Here is a 13,094-nt window from a genome sequence, read left to right as displayed (position 1 = left end):
TAAAATTCCCAGAGCCACACTGATGAGTTTACAATCTTTGGTTACTTTAGCATTGTAGTATAACTTTAGTGCTACTTCTGCTGAGCCTGGTATTTGGGGGTTGATTTCTGTGTACCCCATATTTTTCATTTTCGACTTTTTAAGTTCCAGGTCTTCCTTTAAAGGTCAAATAATTTAATTTATTTGTAAGTCTGTGGTTCTGCAGTAAGTCGCCATTCACCGTCATGCTGAAATTCCCATTAGGTTTATAGTCATCCCCTGTTCTATTACTAGTACTACCTTCGGTTATTACACACTAACTATGCTCTTTCTGTCCTAGGGCAGAAGGGAGAAATCTCTAGGCACATATGTTTCGTTTGTTTTAAAGAATTAAATATTAGACAACAGAATTAAAAAAACAAATGATATTAGAAAACCTGACCACATCAAACTGAAAGAATTCAAGTATCCTTTTGCATCTCTAAAAACACCAACATGCCCTCTCTCACAGATGTACAAGCCCTGCATGGCTCTGTTCTTTCATTTGCTTTCACCAATACAAAAAATCATTTTACTCAGTTCAGTGAAAACACAGACCTGATCTTCAGTGGTTTGCAGCAATACAGAACAGCCTGGTCCCCCAGTTTTGTTATTGTCATTAGAAATAATTACACTGCAAAGATAGGCTAACTTTTCCTGGAACTGCTTGGTTTTGCGTAGGCTTTGTTTCAAACTGGAATTCAAATCGTGTTCCATGCATTACCATTTCTTACATTATTCCCCTGAATTTTTAACAGTCTTATTTGTGTCGGCCTATGAACTTTCCCATCCTCCCAAATCCACACTTATGGTCTGCCAGTCCACAAATCAACTTTTCAGTAAATGTTTAATCAGTTTATGGTAGAAGAGTCTTTTTCATGTAGATTTCCAAAAAAGTTAGACTTACAAAAGCAGTCAGGCAGCCTGTGCACATGTGTCCATCTAACCATTTGGCTATCTGGTATTTGCAAGAGGATGTTTAAAAACCTGTTGATCAGCATCCCCTCTCTCCAGAAGTATAATGAAAATAGGCAGCTGCATTGATGTCCCAACGCAGCAGGCTTGGCTACTGACAGGAGAAAAAATCTACTAGCCGTAGTAGACATACAAGAATCCACTTGGGAATCAGAGAGTGAAAATCCCCAAACTGCAAGAAACTCTTCAGTCAACTTGCGTGATATAAGACTGTAAAGAATTTGATGGCGAAACACAGATCCAAGCTTTGCCATTTCTGCAGCTTGTGGACTGCATGGTGACTGGGGACATTAAAAGAGATGTTTGGGAGGAAAGTCTCAACTTTTCACATTCTTCGCAGGGTCACTAGTTGATGGTTAGTTGGTTCATGTCATTAATGTTGATGTTTAAATAAGTCAGATGGAATAGGCTCTAAAGGTACCTATTTTGCCTGAGCAGTTGTGAAAGTAGCCAGCTCAGGTGCAGACATCCATGTTGCAAACACCTGTATGTGCATGCAGTCTGATGTATCCCACTTCCATGATCTATCTGTAGGAGGACAGGAGTGGGACCTTTTTGGCGGGAGGATTTCGTCTGTCACCACACCCCACTCGAACCCACTGATGTCAGCTATTTAGGAGCCCTGGGTTCGTCCCCTACCACCACTGGGGGACAAGGTCTGCTCCAAGTCACAGCAGTGGAAGCAGATCCAGCAGCTGTTAGCGTGACTGTGCCAGTGTGCTCCAGAGAGCTGTTAGTGGCCGTGCAACTCAACCAGTGCTATCGAGGGGGAAAATGTGTTCAGTAGAGAAAAGCACCTGGCCACCCCTACCAGGACTGTCACCCTCCCTATGTGAACCTCTTCTGATTTCTTAAAAGGTGTGTCTTAAGCTATTTATTTCTGTAGGAAGACCTACTGCGTGCTAACGGGTAAGCTTCAGAAGCATGTATTTCAGCAATTAGCCCAGCATGTTGCTAAATTAGATGTATCCGTCAAGTGGTTCAGAAAAGACTTTATAGTACTAAACGTGGCTTGGTCCTGAGCACGCACCACCATCCTGCTGCTGTTGCAATGTGAATGGGCTGGGCTGGGCTGTCGCTGTGCTGTAAGCTCTGATCCTTTCCATGTTTGCAGGATTTCACGCTTCCACCTCCAGGAATGCCAAGGAGAGCTGCGTTGAGCAGGAGTGCTCCTCCTGGCCTCAGTAAGCACGAGATGGCCGCCTTGGGCAGCAGGAACTGGCGGGGCAAGGCTGACCCTTTCGGTGTGGTGGCTGCATCCTTGGTGAGCCAACTGTCTGACCAGCAGAAGATGAGCGAGTCACCTCTCAGCTGGTTCAGAGGGGTGTATTTACCTCCTGCTCTGCGCCCTTTAAACAAGACGTTAGTCAAGGGTGGCAAGTGGAAGGATGTGGATAGCGCCCAGGAAAAGCGCAGGTCCTTCCTGCATGACTTCTGTAAGAAATACAACAGCAGAAAGCAGCTGCGAACTCACCTCGTGCACCTGGTGTCAAGAATTTATGTGGAGGACAGGCACAAGGTCCTGTACTGCGAAGTACCGAAAGCAGGCTGCTCCAATTGGAAAAGGGTCCTCATGGTACTCAATGGTCTCGCCGCTTCAGCACACAACATTTCCCATGATGATGTGCACTATGGAAAGCATCTAAGGAAACTGGACAGTTATGACCTAAAAGGGATATACACACGTTTGAACACGTACACCAAGACTATATTTGTGCGTGATCCTATGGAAAGACTGGTATCTGCCTTCAGGGATAAGTTTGAGCATCCAAACAGCTATTACCATCCAGTATTTGGGAAGGCAATAATAAAGAAGTATAGACATAATGCAAATGACGAGGCATTGAAAACAGGATCAGGGGTTAAGTTCAAGGAGTTTATCCAATATTTGTTAGATTCCCATCGCCCAGTAGGAATGGACATTCATTGGGAGCAAGTCAGTAACCTCTGCTATCCCTGCCTTATCAACTATGATTTTATAGGAAAGTTTGAAACCCTGGAAGAAGACGCCAATTACTTTTTGCAGCTGGTAGGTGCTCCAGCTGAGCTGAAGTTTCCTAAATTCAAAGACAGACATTCCTCTGATGAGAGAACAAGTGCAGAAGTAGTGAGGCAATACTTAAAGGAATTGTCTAAGGAGGAGAGACAGCTGACCTACGACTTCTATTACTTGGATTACTTAATGTTCAATTATACATCACCAATTGTATAGCTTCAGGCTTCTATTAGATATTTATCATTTTGGGATTCAAAACAACTACTTTGATATTAGCCCTGAAAGAAAACAAAGTTACTGCTAAGTGGAGTTGTCTTGACTTAGTGGGGGGTTTATAAGCTAGAGTGACATCAATCGACATTAAATTATAGGAGAATGCACCAAAAAAAGACCTGTAAACAGCAGAAATTGCACTAAAATGCCTGAAAAAGCTACTTTTACTATTATGGATTATACTGTGGAAGTGGTATCACAGCCAGCTGTTGCATTAGCTTACCTAATGTTCTTTTAATGGTTTAAGATAAAAGCATTCAGAGTAGCATGATTCTTTTTTGGTGTGTCTGCTTTAGAAATTGATTTTGAAACTATTTTTGAATGTATTTTTTACTTTCTGTCACTTATTAATAAAGAAGCATTGGCTAATTTTCTAAAATGTTTGCAGCATTCTCAGTTGCAAGGCTTGGTTGTTTGATTACCATTAGACTGTAGCTGGTTTTAGACTGGATTGGTTTTTATTGAAGGGTGCTCTTGAATACAAATGCATAAAACTACGAATACCACAGCAGCTTAACTGTAGAGCAGAGTAAATTTGGGTAAGCCTGCGATCTGAAGTCACACTCCACTATCCCGTTTTGATGGATGCATTAGAGTTGACAAACATGACCCTCCTTTCAGAGAATTGCCACATACATTAAAATTAACATTTTAATTTACAGTGGAGTCAACCACACAATGCATACCCTGGTCCAAATATTCAAGATAGTCTCCATCTTTAGCGGCAGGGCAAAGTCTGAGGGTGGTAGCCATGGATCATTATAAGGTCTGTACTGAGAATCAACTTCATTGCAACTGCTGTGACCACTCTTGGTCTGCCAGTGTCCAGTCATCAGTCCGGCTCCTGGCAATTTGTTGCACAGAAGGTGTGTGCATCCATTGCCTCCCAGACCATGGACTGGTTTTGCCCCAGAGCTCCCTGAAGTCATGTGGGGTTTGCTGTCCTTCCTGCCTTGTCATCAGCCAGCAAATCCCAGGGATGGGGAGGGTGCTGCAGTCTGGTGGGACGAGTATTGGTGATTTGTCCTAGAGGTGGTTGTGTCCGGAGTCCTACAGTCCTCCTTCTCTTCCCTCTCCTCCCTCAAGTGCTGTCTGACCAATGCAGGCAGTCATTCCTGCAACCCACAGTTGCACACGGTGTTGTAGGATGGGTGGCCAGGGTGTCCCAGGAGGAGGAGAAATCCCTGCAGAATGGATAGGGAGAAATCCCTATGCCCTTCCAAAGTAAAGATGACACCTATTCTTTGCTTCCTGGGGTGGTTTGGAGCATCTTGCTCCAGCGTCTTGATATAGCAAATTCTAAACTATGCAAGTAAAACTGATGCAAGCAAAATGTCCTTTTCCTCTATTCCCAACCAGTGCTCACAACCAGCCCTATTGCTGTCCTTTCCCTCATCTCAGGCAAATGTACGGCTTCAGTCCTTCCAAAGGAGTAATTGTGGGTCCCTTCCGAAAGGAGAAACCATTTCCTACGTACTCTCACTGCTTGTTTCTCCCTCAGTTTTCTCCTCAGAAGAGGTAAAAAAATCACCTCCAGCCTCTGCAGTGCCAGACCGTCACCGAGCAGACTCTGCATGTCTCTCTTTGCATCAGGGCAAGCCGCTCTGGGGGGGAAAAGTAAAAGCATACTGGGCAGCCCAAGTCAGAGGTGGTGCTGTATGTGACCAGCAGCACCTATAGGCAAAGCCAGCCTGTTCACTGGGGCTGTGGAGCAACGAGGAGAAGGAAAAAGCCCACAAGCCCTCACCACCATCTCCACCATGTGGAGAGAGGTGCAGGTGTTCAGCACCAACGTGGAGGTGCAGGGATGCCCCGGATAGGTAGCTGTTGGTGTGCCTAGAAGAACCCCTAGGTGTCAATAACAGCAGTGTCTGGGATGGGATATCCAACTGTTGAACTGCCCTGATGCATGCCTTTCCTCAGGTGAACAAGGTGTCCCTAAATCTCCCGCTTTACGGTCAAGATGGTGTCTGACTCCCACCTCCCCTGAGAGAAACCACTCCTGTTTCTCCTATGGGCTCCATCCCAGAGCAGGGAGCCCCCGAGCTGTGCGGCTCTGCTCAGGGCATCTCAAACCAGGACAGGAGCGCAGCTGCCCCATGGCTGAAGGCTTGGCCCCCAGGCCACCATGCTGGAGAAGTGGCTCCTTGCAGCAACTGTCATGCTGGGCTCTAGTACGCTGCTGCTGCGGTGTTGTGCGCCGTGCCAGTTAATGGCTGTTGTTGAGTTCCCATGTATCTTTACCCAGCACAAATTATTTTATTTTTTTTTTAATTTAGCCATGCAATATCATGACTGTTTTTCTCAAGTGGGACTACGCATTAGGACTTTAAAGAGTGGCTCCTGACAGAGTTTTGATTTTTGTGTCATCCAGCTTCCAAATTCATGTGAAAACTGCCTTAGATTTCACTTAGATTTGACCTTGGTGTAAAAAGCATCTTTTCCGTTGACGCAGCAGAGCTCTCTAGATCCTCTGCTCTTGTAAGTATTGATTCCCACCTCAAGTCCTGAATGAATCTCACTTGCCTTGTAGGGAGGCCGTTGAAGATGTTAAATAAAAAATAAGTGTACACCAACTTTTGATGTCTATATATTTTCTTTGTCTTGTCTGTGGTGGATGTGTGTTAATCCATTGTTAGTTTACAGATGAAAAGATGGCTTATGTACCAATATATGAGGAAAAAAAAAGTTTAACATGCTAATAAAGAACGGAGGTCAATTTATATATAAGTTTCATATTAATTCTTTAATTCAGAGAAATAAATAGTAGTAAATGACAAAGTCTCTGAAGAACTTAAGCTTAACCTTGAGCTTTCTTTAGTGACAAACTTTCAGCATCTGATCAGGGAATGAAAGAGATTTTTCAGGGGGAGGATGTAATTGTATCGAAAAAGCTGTACAGTCTCATAAGATTTCATCTACTAACTGATCTTAGAAAAAGCTATTGTTTGAGTCAAGGGAGGGGTGAAAGAAGTTATTAGCAAATGTTTGGCTTCTGCAAATGAGAGGGAAGATGAGATTGATTTGCATGCATCCGTGGATGTAGACATCAGGTCCCTGGATTGTCATCTTGAAAATCTGGTACAGTTTGCATTTGTGATTTAAAAGGGGAGGACACTACTTAAGGACTTTAAAGCATGTATGTGCACAGAAGTGTAATTGTTTTAGCCGCACTGTTGTTCCATGGCTCTGGTGAAAGTAATTTGACTTCTTTGTGTGCTCAACCTCAAATTTCATAGCCCCTAACTGCACTTAAAAATTCATTTTTTGAAAATCTAACCCAGACTTTTGTAAAGAAGAGCCTCTCCATAGTCATCTTCAGCGACCTAAGGGATTCAGATGATCTCAGTAGCAGAATCTAGATTGTACTTTGCCTCATTAACCACATTTTGAAAATCACCAGCCTGCTTTGCCAGGAATTAAGTTACATGATTTAAAATTAACATAAGAGTTTAGCATAATTGAAGTGGGACTGTGATATCTGACTTATGGGATTATAAGAGATAAAGGCATAATTTGCGGCATAAAAGATAACCTCTATTTTTAAAAGTAAATTTTAAAAGGTCAAAGTGTGAGGTTGGGTTGTAACTTGGCTTATGTTTTGTAAAACTTCTAGGCAAAAACAAAAAGTGAAGGTCATCTGCTATAACTAGTGTAAAATCCCACCTCCACAACTGTGCACAGATGTTTGTTTTACTCAGAAAATTATATTGAACGTGTGCAGAAGAGGAATGAAAATACACTCCGCAACATTTGGTGCAATTACGCTTACACGAAAGATCAGCTGCAGCATGCAGAGCCTCTTTTGAGGGGCTTCATTACAGTAAATGCTTTTTAGTTATGAACATTTCTTCATTTGAAGATCTCTGAGCACTTCTCTAATGCAGGTCGGTTGTCAGGGCAAGTCAAATGTGCTCTAAAGGCATTACAGCGAGTCCGCGGGAGGGCTGGAGGGGGATGAGAGTGCTCCCTTGGCTCATTTGTCTCTTCCAAACACCAGACAATCGTGCTTAACCTCCTGAAATTAAAACTTGATTTTTGGAAAAGATAGTTCCATATTTGCCTTTCTTCTAAAATGAATCAGTGTTAAATAAAATTAAATTATTTTATTTAATAATAAAGTTGAAATATTTTAATGAATCAACAATTAAATATAAATAAAAATATAAAATAAACTGCATGGGTGTGCGTTCTCAAATTCTGATATATTTGCCCATATAAGGCAGTTTCCTGTTTCCACGTAGGATTTGGCTTGCAAAACTGAGACAGAGCCATTACACTCATCTCTTCTAAAAATTGTTGCTTGCTGAAAGTCAGAGGTGTGCAGCTACAGTGCAATCAAGCATGGCCCATCCTCTTGAAATGTCCTCTGGTGTAAGTGCCCCAAAAGGCCAAATTTATTGGAGCTACTCCTGCCTCGGGCTCTTCTATCTTAGTGATGTGTCATTGGAGATCACCACTTTAATTTTAACTGTAGTTTGAATTTAAATGAAAATTACAATATGATACTTTGCAAAAGTTTGAGAGGAAAATATTTTAATAGAGCTTTGTATTGTCGATGTAGGTTATATATAAAAGTCTTTGTTGTATGTGCCTTCAGGCTAACGATGCATCAGATAAGTATTTTTAACCGTAACGTTAATACAATTTTATCAGCTGTGTAACCTGCTGTGATGCCTTCAAAACTAAATGAATCTGGCCTCGGAACCTAATGTTTGAAGTCAGACCATAAATTATTACACTTTATGAAAAAATACAGATGCGCTTGTCCTGCATCATTTACAGTTCAGAGGGCAGGGCAGGAACAGAGTTCCAGGGAGTGTTACTGCCTGACTCTGCAAAGGGAATCAGTCCATAACCCCAGATGCCTGGGACTGATCTGCCTTCTGAAATGTGGGTGGTTGGGGGGAAACACTTATATTATTTAATTTAATGAGAATTCATAAAAAAAAATATTTTGGCGGAGAACTGCTGAGCTCTTGGTGCTGTAGCTAATTGCAGTGAGTCCCACAGATTTCTTGTAGCTCTTCTTGTGGCTGGATCCATCAGACACCTGGATCCTCCTCTACATTCTCTAACTTCACGGACTTGTTGGACAAACTGGAACTGTTCTCTGCCTCAGTTTCCCAACTGGTAAAGTGGTCCAGTGAATGGAAGGTAATTATACCATGTGGCTTCTGCTAAAATCATTGAACTCTGTGAATAAATAGCCACGTTTAGATTATAGGTGTTAGTATGGAATTTAACTCATAGGATGATCATCCCCTTTCTTTATGTTTTGTTTCCAATGGCTCAGAGGAAGCCAAGGACTTCCCAGCTTTGTTCCAGCCGAGAAGTGCATCATTCAGCTCTGTTCTGGGCAGTTGGCAGCCTTAAGAATGCAAGCTCTGTTTCAAAACACTGTGCGTCTGTCAAGCCTGCCCAGGCACTGCCTCAGCAGAAAACCAGTGCCAGGTTGTCTGACCAGGGGAAAGTGCCCCTCCGGTTCCTTTTGTACAGAGGAGAGCAGACAGGAACAGGCTGAGAATCTTGTTGTCTCATTTTATTCTGAGCCTAAATAAAGAGAAGCTATTTTAGTTTGGTGCAGTAGCCCTAAATAAAGCGATGCTCAACTGGAGGGTTCTGCAGAAGCCGTGGATCCCATCTATGTATGCAAACTCCTGCCTTCTCTCAAACACCAGGGCTGCATAACCCGGTACCCAGGGCCACGTTCCCCCAGCCCTTCCTGAGGTCCTGCCAACCCTTGTGACAGCCTCCAGTTTACCTGGCTGCTAGAGACCCTCAGGATTTATCTCCTACTGCAATAGCCACTCCACAGGCTCTGAGGAGGCTACTAATAAGAGGGAGAGTGTACTGATGCAGACTATGTTGCTTTCTTCTGCTCGCCTTCTAAAAGTGATGTGATTAACAACCCTGAGAGAGGGGAAAGGGTCCTTACAAGGAGAAAGGGGAAAATCTCAAGGCCGCAATCATAACTTTTTTTAAAAATGTATATAATTGTTTCTTCCTTTCCTCAGTCTTCTCACCTACAATTTCCTGCCCTCTGTAAGTATGTCGGCACAAATCGGTGCGACCAAATGCCGATTCCCTCTCCGCTGTCGAGCGTAAGCCAGCTCTGGTCCAGCACGTCTATGTTATCATGGCACTGAGGCTGCACTAATAAGCCTGCCTGAGAGTATGGGACTGTCACTCACCATCTGTGCACACATATCTGTCTTGTCCTTTTCCTGTAGAAATGCCTCCTCTGTCAGATCTTTTTTCCCTTAAATTTCTTCCAGAAAGCGCAGTTTCCACAGAACCTCCCGATACTGCTCATTTCCCAAGATTGGCAAATTTGAAGCGTCCCGTGTCATTTGCATTCAAGAAACAGCATTTGGAGACATAAGGTGTAGGAGCAGAGCAGGTTTATCTGCGCATTTGAGCACACAGAGATGTAAATCAACACTCCATGGATTGTAAATACATGTCAGTAGGATATTAAATGCTAAAGGTTTAATTTTCCCAAGCTAGTTACTTTGGTATAAAAACTGGATGTGGGCAGACTAGCACCTGCCTATTGAATTATCTCATCCTTGATAAAAGCAGACGCATGCTGGGACAAATCTTTAAGTTTCAGGAATGATAATGAATTACAATTCATCTGAGAAACAACGTGTGTTCAGAGAGATGAGTTCAACTGCGTAGCAGTTCCCCCCCTACAAACTTGCACAAACGCATGTATAAAAACGCACGCACATGTTTCATAAATGCAGGTGCACACACACAGTGTGAATCCTAACGTTCAGCCAAATGTTTCTCAACAATGGTCGTGCGGCCGCTTTAGCTTAAGTCCTGCATTTGACTTTAAAGATCTTAAGTGTGTATTGAGAGATATATTCTCTCAAGAAACGGACTTCTTATCACTTGGGATGTACAGACAGAACTTAGATTAACTCAGTTTTCATCTCTGGCTACAGCAGAGAATGAATATGGTAGCATTGTATATGCAAAGGTATCACATGCTGTATAGGCATGTAAATGTTTTATTAGCATGTTGCAGAGCCACGACATTATTCCGAATGAACCTAAGCTGCTGGCAGGGACTGCAAGTTCACCTCTTGCACAGGTTTTTTCTTTTTGCTTCGTCAGCTTGTCAGGGACAGGGTGCTGCCAGGTCTGTGGGTCTATGGTTTGGGCACCTGCACCTGCTTCTGCTCATGGGTACAGCTGCAAGTCTTGGGGCAGGGGGGGGGGTGTTCTTTGGTGGGCGTCCTGGTTTGAGGACAGTAGGGAACTTGGGAGGGGAGGAAGTGGGCGAGAGTTTGCAGCATCTCTCTGCTTTCAAGGAATCTGTTATGGTGTTACCACCTATAACGCACTCCAAGCAATAGACATCAGCTGACACCTTTGCTGTGACTTCTGCTATTCTCTTAAAAAAAAAAAAAAGAAAAGAGAAAGAAAAACGGAAAATGGACAGAGGAAAAGCCTCCAATGAGAAAAGGAGATGTTAATTGTGTCTGGAGGTGACAGTGCACAATAAGAAATTGCTGCATTGCTACTGTACCTCTGATGAAAGTACCCCAAGACTGCAGCACTGCAAAAGCTCAGCTCCAATGGAGGGTGGTGCTTCTCGAAACCCTCGTGATCCCTGCAGGTCCTCCTGAATGGCAGGGAAAACACAAACACAGAACCACAGTTAGACAAAATTGTTCTGTGTCTCAGCCATGCTGCCAAAAAATCCCCTTCTCCAGTTTCCCCCTGAATCTTTTCGGCTGTCTCCAGCCGGGTGGCCGCAGTGGGTCCAGGACACCGCACTGCCCCTGCACATAGAAACTCCCCTCATGGAAGTGCTGGTATCAGCCGGAATCTGGCTCACAATGTGTTTTCTGCCCTGCTGTACTTAAAAGTCATGCGAAGGCTGCAATTTCCAGCTTAAGCTGATACACATTTGTCTATTCAGTCCGCAAGTCGGCGGTTGGAGGAAGCCGGCAAAGCTTTTCAGGTGGGCTGAGCAGCCGCCGCTGCCAGGCACATCAATAGGAGCTGCAAGGGGCACCTCTGAGAAGCGGGTGGCCCCAAGGGAGACTCCTAAGTGTGGCTGAAGTACCTGACTCTTAGGAAACAATGCCTAACAGCTTTTTCGTGTAAAAAGATATCCCTAAACATACTTTAACTGGAAGCAGCAGAGGCTGCTTTGCCAAACTCATACCTTTGTGAGCGAGCCGTGGAGGAGAGGGACTATTGCAGGACATTTTGAGAGCTTCTTTCTAGCATTTTCAGTTCTGCTTTACAGAACTGTTGTGGTTTTTTTTTTTTCTTTAATTTATTGCAATTTACCAAAGGAAAACAAGCTCTCCCACTGACATCTTTATAGCTGAAATCTGCTCTCTGTGCTGTCTTGGTTGCAGAACCGGGCACAGGCTGAATGAGAGAAGCTGGGAACTCGTTATGTAAAATCTACAGCAAGTGAGCTTTTCTAGTGCTATTATGTCCTGACCCCTTATTTTGGCGCAGTAACAAAACCACTGAGACTGGACAGTTAAAGGGTTTCCCAGGCTCTTTTTTTTCTTTTTTTTTTTTCCTTTTTTTTTTTTCCTTTTTGGCCTCATCACAAAACTCAAGTCAATCAATGGTGTGCCCAAACTCCTAAAACGCTGTAGGACTTTCAGTATCGTCAACACACAAAGAAACAGTAGGGAAAGATGTGTATTTTACGTATTCAGTGTTTAATCAGGACAGACTCCTGTCTAAAAATTCCTTGCTCTGGATCATCATAGAAATCTCTGACACATTTTTCTAATTATTTGACATTTGGGCTACACTATGATCTCTCTTGCTTTACATTCACTTTGTTTTCTGTATGTGGCTTAAATTCTCCATTTTTTCAATAAATTACCCTTGCCTGTAACTCAGGTCGTTATTCCCCCACACACACACCCCAAGACTCAGTCATTCTTCCACTTCAGCATCCTCAGGAAGGGAAGGGAAGGGAAGGGAAGGGAAGGGAAGGGAAGGGAAGGGAAGGGAAGGGAAGGGAAGGGAAGGGAAGGGAAGGGAAGGGAAGGGAAGGGAAGGGAAGGGAAGGGAAGGGAAGGGAAGGGAAGGGAAGGAAAAAGGAAAGCTAAGCTTTCTTGGCTACCGGCTATTAGAACATTATATGCATTTTATAACTCTTCATGGTTTTGGAAACTTGGAAATATCTAGAATTTCTGAGGTACACTGTCAGCTCTTTGAGGCGCTGGAGTTGGGATTAGGGTGACCTTTTAAGGATGGATTACGAGTTTCGACATTGGACAGCAAAAACTGCATTGCGAGACCGTGTGGACGTGCCCTTCTGTGCCTTTCCTACCAAATAGGTTCAATTTAGAAGTCAAAAATCATTTTAGAAGAGCCCGTTCTGCAAACTCCAACCTGCAACACTCAGGACTAGGCTGGGTGGTTTTCTGCCCTGTCTGGCACCCTAAGGACCGGCCACGCTGCGGCGGGAGCCTCATCGATAACGGTGCCGATGAGGCGTGTAGCTGAAAAGAATCCCTTTCACTGGCGTGTTGGTTCTGCCGCACTGCTGGTAAGAAAATTGTGCTCGTGTCAGTCAAGTATGCAGGGTGAGACTGAAATTCAGATGGGTATTGCAGATGTTTTGCTTGTACGAAAGGGGATATATGAAACCATAAACCCTTCAGAAATTTCCCTTTCCCCGCGTGCATTCTTATAAAGGTAGCTCTGTTTTTAACAGGATCAGACTTTTTTGGTGTGAAGCCTTGAAGAGGTATCATCAGCCATATTTGCCTCCTTTTTTAACAGTAGTTTAACACAATGCCTGTCTTCACAAAAATAGTTCTCTCCACGAAAC

The 13,094-nt window shown here is 43.6% G+C and overlaps 1 protein-coding gene across 6 annotated transcripts in view; it reads left to right on the top strand.

The window, feature by feature from the left end:
• The window catches only part of CHST9 (carbohydrate sulfotransferase 9), a 99,582-nt gene extending 93,597 nt beyond the window's left edge, over positions 1-5,985 (top strand). For 4 of the 6 annotated variants that reach the window (XM_074576891.1, XM_074576888.1, XM_074576892.1 and 1 more), the window contains one exon: positions 2,108-5,978. In XM_074576891.1, the coding sequence (XP_074432992.1) occupies positions 2,132-3,205 (1,074 nt within the window). In that variant the 5' untranslated portion in view covers positions 2,108-2,131 and the 3' untranslated portion in view covers positions 3,206-5,978. Of the gene's footprint in view, positions 1-2,107 lie in introns of all 6 variants that reach the window. The other 2 variants (XM_074576887.1, XM_074576889.1) reach the window with 2 other exon arrangements.
• The last annotated feature ends 7,109 nt before the right edge of the window (positions 5,986-13,094 follow it).

This window comes from Larus michahellis, chromosome 2, assembly GCF_964199755.1.
Source record: "Larus michahellis chromosome 2, bLarMic1.1, whole genome shotgun sequence".
NCBI lineage: Eukaryota > Metazoa > Chordata > Aves > Charadriiformes > Laridae > Larus > Larus michahellis.
Note: the sequence above shows the minus strand (reverse complement) of the source record. Positions and strands in the feature narration are given on the sequence as shown.